Below are 7,333 nucleotides of genomic sequence, written 5' to 3' on the forward strand. Positions count from 1 at the left end.
CCCTCCCCCCCTCACATTCTCCATTTTTAGAACAGGCTCTTCATCCTCTTTTCAAGAGCAGGCGGAGCAGTTACCAACTTTGTTTTTGTTCCTATCAGAATCTTCCTTGTTACTTCAAGTTAGCGAGCTAAAGTTATTAAACTTTATGTTGCATAGCAACCAGAATGCACCCTGTTGATCTTCTGTTACTAGCAATAGTCACATCTAAGCTTTATAATTGAGAAGAAATCCTCTATGAGGTCGGAGGCGACCCTACGATGGTTCGCCGTCTCTCCTGCAGTAAAGGAGCGACAGCAGAGAAACAAAAAATGGACCAAACACTTACAAAAGAAAAAAGCATAATGAGTAAGAGTAACTGAAGCAAGGTATAATAATAGTGCTACCAACAGCGATAATAATGGGAATTATAATTGTTAAACAACGCTGACGAAGAAGATTTTTACTATCATAAGAACATTTGAGATGCACCGACAGTTTAGTGTCTTTGTCCAACTTGGTGGGTTTTCATGGGTTGGTTTAAGGTAGGCACACGGACAGGCACTGCATGCGATGGGGCTGGGGGTGGGGATGTTGGTTGAACTGGGAGTGCTTCAGTATGGGGGGTGGGGGTGGGGGTAGGAGGGCAGGATGAGGGTGGCATCAGTGGGGCAGGAGGGCTGGTCGGGGCTCATTTCTGTCCGGTGATGGACTGCGATATGGATCGAGGTGGGATCATGTCCAACAGGTACTCTCTCTGCCGGTCCGCTAAGCTGGAGCTCTTATGGGCTCCGACTGCCGCTGGGTTCAGATAGGCAATATTTAACCCTGTGGGGACAAGACACACACGTCAGGGCGAAGTCCGAAAACAGTTTACACTTTTATTCACGTCCCACTGCAGAGAACCAGAACCAGAACCAGAACCCTGTTAGAGTCAGGCTCTTAGGCCTGATACGACTTGTTTCTAGTGGACGCTTCCTCCACATTCACCTGCTCCCTCCGTGTTTCAGCTGTTCATGACATATCATTATGTTTCAGGTGTTTTTTATTATAATATATAATTATATTAATTTATTTTATGTTTCAGGTGTTTTTTTTAAATAAAACATATAATTAAATGATGGTATCAGAGTTCAGGTAATGTGACTACAGGGTTACAAAGTAAAGCTGATCAAATATTGATCCTGCTGAACTTAAACACTCGTCGTTATCGGATCAATAACTGAAGCTGAATCAGCAGACGCTGGTCATGAGACTCTGAGTGGGACGTCACACAAACACTTGCCGCCGCTCAGTCGGTACCTGGGATGTTGTAGATCTGGCGACGGCTGTCGTGCTGCAGTCTGTTGCTGCTACTGCTGCCGCCGCCTCCGCCGCTGCCGCAGTGCTTGGCGCTGGTCATTCCCATGAGGCTGCTGGCCACCGACAGCTGGGAGGCCTGAGCGAAGTTTGACAGGACGCCTCGCGCCGAGTTGGACAGACCTCGCTGCAGGGAGGCCTGAGGCTGAGGAGCCTGAGGGAGGAAAGACATCTCATTAACTTCAGCAGACCGACAGTGTTTCAGTCACTTATCCTGTAAATACCAGCTGGTTACAGCTGCAGGTCTGTGTTTGTTTCTTTCTAATAAAGTCAGTGATTAAACACACAGGCGACGGCGTTGGGTGACGTCATGAAATAGCGTGGGATCATGGGAGTTGTTGTCTTCACCACCGTAAGCTCCTCCCGGTTTGGATTCCTTCAGTGTGAGTGGTTCAGGAAATCAAACAGACCCGCTGATTCTAGCCGTTAAAAACACTGAATGAAGCAGTTTGACATTTAAAGTCAGAGTCTGAGCGACGCTGTGCAGAAGACAGAGACTCAGGGTTAGAGTCACAGCTGAGACTCATGCTAACCTTTGTTCTGACTGTTTCTTTAATAACTTATGAACCAGACGTTCAGCAGGTTTTTACCTGCAGCTGAATGAGAGAAGTTTCCTCCTCTCCACAACAAACACACCAGGGGATTAAAACCAGGAGAAATAAAACAGTTTGATTTAAACATCAGAGATTCAGCGACGCTCTTCAGAGACACAGGACGTCTCCAGCAGCTGCAGCTGAGCAGCTTGTTTCTCTGATAAAGATCCAAACGTCCGACGACTAAAATCATCTGCTTCTAACAACGAGCTGAAAAAGTGTCTGCGGCTTAAAACTAAATAAAAGTCTAAATAAACAGGAACTAAACTAAACTAAATAAAAGATCTTCTGCCAGACAGACACACTGACACATGATCACAGAGGATGTGATGTCACTGACAGGCGACCAATGAAACGTTACCATGGTTAAACTTGTTAGGAGCAGCGACGATCAATAATCAATCAATGACAATGATGTGAAGTGAAGATGATTGTTATTGGTGAACTCTTTCCAACGTTATAACGGAGGTGAAGCAGATTGTTAACTTTGTTATTTTGTATAAATATAATATTCATTCTGGCGAGTGGGATGGCAGCTAAACCTTTTAATGTTTTTATGTATTTTATTTAACTTAACTTATTTAAAATCAATGAAGTTGATGGAGAAAATGAATAGAAAGGCCAGAAAATCTATTTCCTGATCCTTGCTTTTGTTTCCTGGCTCTCTCGTGCTTTTCGTCTCAACTTGTTTTTATTTATTTTCCCATTTTTATTTTGTTTTAATTTCTCTTTGTCCAAATCTTCAGGTTTATTTCTGTCTGTGCTGAAGCCTCGGATCATTTCCTCCATCGCTTATCAAATGTTATTTCTTTCTGTAAATTCATTCCCTATCGTCTATTGTACATTGATTATATGAATAAAAAGAAAATATATATAAAACAGAGGTGAAGGCAGGTGGGCGGTGGACTGTCAGGTGACATGCTGCGGCGTACCTGGCGGAGGGCATGATGTCGGATCATGGAGTCAGTCTTGGAGGCGTTGGGGCCGGTCGGGACCGAGCTGGGAGAGAGGGCGGCCTGCTGCTGCAGCCTCTGTTCGATCTCCTGACACGGACAGACACACGAGGATTATTACACTCACATCCACAGGTGACATGTTTCTGTGTCAGTACATCACAGGTAAAGAAACTGTCAGAGAGGGAAGGATGAATGAAAGGATGTTGCCGCCTGTTTTTATCAGCTCTCTTCAGGATGTAAGCTCCAGTGACGATCGGGTCTTTAAGTTCTTACAGATGTAGATACATTAACCAGATTATTGCACATATTTTATTTCATCACTTCGTCGCTCCGCTGCGTTCATCCCTCTGCTCCTCGTGGTCAGTTTTCAGACCTCTTCACTTCCTGCTCAGTGTCGTGTTGTTTCCCATCAGTCAACACTCACTCATGACAAAGTGAAAACATGTTTGTAGAAACTTTTGCACGTTGATTAAAAATCTAAAACTGAAATCTGTCATTAACCAAAGTCTTCAGACTCTTCACTGCGGCTCCAAACTGAGATCAGCTGCTTCCTGTTTATCACTGATAGGTGTCCGGACCCGGAGGTGAGTCACACCTGTGTGAACCAGGTCCCACAGTCCAGCTGCAGGTCAGGACAGAGACCATGGACCTGAGTGATCACAGCAGAACCAGCTGAGGAGGACCGGGGTCAGGGAGGAGCTTCAGAGAACTGGATTGAGGTCTGAAGACTTCAGTTCATTTCTAATATTTGATCGATTTTGAAAAATGTCAAGACAGATGTTTTCACTTTGTGATTATAGATTATTGATTGATGGGTAAAAACACTGAATTTCAGTCGACAGCAGAATAAAGTGAAGGGGTCTGGATACTTCCTGAAGTCAGGTGTGACATCATCATCATCTTCACGGAGGCGGGACACGTGTGGAGCGTGAGGTAAAATACGACCTGTAATAAAACCTGTGGAGCTGCGCAGTGAGATGATGATGATGATGATGATGATGATGATGGCGGTGCTATTCAGTGTAAGTTGATGTGTTGATTTGAAAGGCGGAGGCGTGACGCTGACCTGCTCCTGCTGCAGAGCCTTCACGAAGGCGTTCTTCAGCCTGTTGGTGTGCTCCGCCTTCAGAGCCTTCTTCTGATTGGACGTCATGCACTGCTCACAGAGGATTCGCCCGCTCTTCTCTTGCTTCCAGTGAGGGGTGAAGTCGGTTCTGCACTGGGCGCAGAAGAACGGCTCCATGCGGGCCAGCGTCCCTCTGAGTTTACCTGCAGAGGAGACACAGGGACAGGTGAGCTGAGGACAGTGATGGACAGACACCTTTCAGTTTCTGTCTGAAGGTGCAGCTCCTCCTCAGGTTTATGTTCACACACTTACCCTGACTGTCGAGCACACTCTGCACCACCTCCTCCAGGCCCACCATGTAGATGAACTCGCTGTTGGCGGCGGAGGGCAGGAAGTGGAGGAGCGGGGCGGGAGGTTTCGGGGGAGGGATCTCCAGCAGGGTTTTCTCCAGCTGCTTCCTGAGGGCCAGCTTGGCCGCCGCCTGGCTGCTGGCCTGGTCGGCCATGGAGCTCACCCCTCCGCTGGCCGACCCAGACATGGTGGACGGGCTGACGGCCGAAGACCCGCCCAGGCCGCCGGCTACCCCGCCGGCCCCCGCCGCCGCCGCTGCTTGCATGTGGGCCAGGTTCATGTACATGGCGCTGGAGCCTGAGCGCTGGGACGCTGCCACCTGCTGGCTGGCCTGTGAGGAGACACACAAGTTCATGGTTCAGTACGTCTGCTGCAGGTGTCGGTGTTCGTACGTCAGTTTGTCAGTGGGATCTTTAAGTGGTGACAGTGTCGGGTTGTGAGACTGAGGTTTTCACAGGTTCAGGTCTGAGTGTTTCTAAGACCTGAGCGGATCCAAACAGACTCTCTGGGTCTGATGGTTCTGATGGGTCTCAGGTTCTCATGATAGAGTCCGACTGTCCTGACCTTCAGGAGCCGGGTGTCTGTGAGTGGGACTTGTTTTGTTCGTCTCATGAAGACGCACAAGGACTCCCACGTGTAGGTGATGTCACCAGTGATGTCACACTGCTGATCTACAGGTGGTGGTAACATGTCAACATGTGCAGCGATGCACCAACAAAGGCACAGAAGAAGAAACGTGCACATAAAGAATACAGGATTTTAAAATATTCAGAAAACAAATACTTTATGATTACCTGTGGTGACCTGTGGTGACCTGTGGTGACGTGTGGTGACCTGTGGTGACCTGTGGTGACCTGTGACCTGTGATGGCAGTGATCAGGTGTGCTGTAGCTGGGCTCTGAATGAGTCCATACCTGCTGGTAGCTGACGGCGTTGGCCATGCTGCTGGAGCTGGAGCGAGACATCCCAGGCTTGGAGGAGACCCTCTGGCCCTGCAGCTGGGCGGGGTTGGGGGCTATCACTCGCTGGGACATTAGCATGGGCGGCAGGTTAGCATTAGCTGCTGACCTGATGACTGTGTGACCCTGCAGAGAGGAAAGACAGAGCTTTGAGTTTCATGACAGGAAGAGTCGAAGCCTCTCGTTGACATGTTTCAACTGTCAGTGGAAATCAGAAGCAGCTTTTCCAAGATGGCGGAAGATGGCGTTAGCGGCTTACGCTCACACACACGTGACTCGCATCTACAGCTGATTCTGATTGGCTGTGTTCTTCCTCATTTTACATCAAATAAGAGCCGGGGGCGTGGCCAGAACAGACACAAAGGCCAGGTAAAACCACTACAGTCACATTATACTCACACTGAGGTCATCTCTACTCCTGATCCATCTTAAAACAACATCAACAAAACTCAGCACTTCCTGGTGTTTTTCACATTAAAAGCATGATTTTTTTATGTAATAATTCTGGAGGAAGTGATGAAGTTGTGTTCATGTGTCTGATGAGTCAGTGACGAACAGAGCAGTGTCTCTCTGAGGTAAACACTCTGTGTGTCCTTCAGTGTGTGACAGGTGTACTCGGGTGAGCAAACTAATGTAAAACACTGTAGTTTATAAACTTAGTCCCATGACACCTCAGTCAAACTTCATGTTCACTGGTTCCATTAGTCTTTACAATCCGTTTTAACTGAGCTGCTCCTGAACGTCTCATCTGTGAAGAAGCTGCTGCAGGTTTGGACTCGTTTTAAAACAGTGTGTGTGTGTGTGTGTGTGTGTGTGTGTGTGTGTAATTATTATTATTATTATTATTATTATTATAATATTGTGTTTAGTTCAAGTACCTCAGGACATTCTGGCTCCAGTTTATCAGGTAAAACTAACAGAGGTTCTGGATGAAGGTGGGGTTTATTACAGGGCTATTGTGTTAGCATTAGCTTTAGCCACAACACTGTGTATATCTCCTTTTAGTATACAAGGTATTTATGATGAGATACTCAGAGCTGACAGCAGGGGGCAGAACATCACCATCCAAACAAAACAGGCCGATAACACACACACACACACACACACACACACACACACACACACACACACACACACACACAGCTGAATATTTAATACCATCTTAACATGTAATGGAGGAGCAGAGCTACATGAAGAACAAAAGGCTGTTTCATCATCAGAGAGGAGAGTCCTCCTGTTAGTCTGCGCCAGCATCTTAATCCTGGTTCAACCTGCACCTCCATCTTACATCATAATTATAAACTTTATTTAAACAGACCTTTCTGCACAAAGTTACAGAAGGACGAGAACAAGGAAACACGACACAGGAATAATCAGAATAAAGAGTTTATAACCACGACAACACCAAACACGTCAGTCACTCAGTCAGTCAGGTCTAGGCCCGGACTAAATGGTGAAGACCAGGACCAGGACCAGGACCAGATGTAGCACAGTCTGTCGTGTCAGTCCAGCCACAGCCAAACAAAATAAACACCTAACCACCAGGTTAACTCAGGTTTAAGAACAATGTTACCATGGTAACAAGCAATGACACCTGCGCTGACCAGTAGCACCCAACAACAAAAAACAGGAAAACATGGCTCATAATCTGTGGTTTGCTGACATTTTATTTGGAAAAAAGTCTTAATTTACCCAGAATTCATTGTACCACAGTCCGGCTTCAGATAATCAAGAGCTAAACTGCTTCGTGCAGCAGTTGAATTCAGACGGTCTCGGTCTCTCTGAAACCGGCCCCTGGACTTCTTTAGACCTGGTGGACTCACATGAACCAGATGTTTCTTAAAGGGAGGTTCCAGATATGATGGAGCTGCACCTGAAGACAGGTGACACACTGCACAGCCAGGTGAGCGTGATGTTAGGTCAGCTGACCACACATGACCGTAACAAACACTAGTTGTGATGATAAAATCACCTGGAGGTCTGGACTGATTTCTGACCCAGCTTCACCTTCTGTTAGCTGCCTTAGCTAACTAACCTGCTGCTAGCTCCTACCACCAAATACACACACACACA

At 46.9% G+C, this 7,333-nt stretch overlaps 1 protein-coding gene across 1 annotated transcript in view; it reads right to left on the bottom strand.

Moving 5' to 3' along the window:
• Positions 1-78: 78 nt before the first annotated feature.
• The window catches only part of gatad2b (GATA zinc finger domain containing 2B), a 34,426-nt gene continuing 27,171 nt past the window's right edge, over positions 79-7,333 (bottom strand). The window contains exons 5-11 of the mRNA XM_087179078.1: positions 6,579-6,582; positions 5,216-5,386; positions 4,263-4,632; positions 3,951-4,153; positions 2,861-2,971; positions 1,279-1,489; positions 79-804 (exon numbers count right to left, since the gene is read on the bottom strand). Of these exons, the coding sequence (XP_087035204.1) occupies positions 668-804; positions 1,279-1,489; positions 2,861-2,971; positions 3,951-4,153; positions 4,263-4,632; positions 5,216-5,386; positions 6,579-6,582 (1,207 nt within the window). The 3' untranslated portion in view covers positions 79-667. The remainder of the gene's footprint in view (positions 805-1,278; positions 1,490-2,860; positions 2,972-3,950; positions 4,154-4,262; positions 4,633-5,215; positions 5,387-6,578; positions 6,583-7,333) is intronic.

The sequence above is a fragment of the Seriola lalandi genome, unplaced genomic scaffold (assembly GCF_002814215.2).
Source record: "Seriola lalandi dorsalis isolate HSWRI2012SDOR001 ecotype SW California unplaced genomic scaffold, Sedor1 jcf7180002054780, whole genome shotgun sequence".
NCBI lineage: Eukaryota > Metazoa > Chordata > Actinopteri > Carangiformes > Carangidae > Seriola > Seriola lalandi.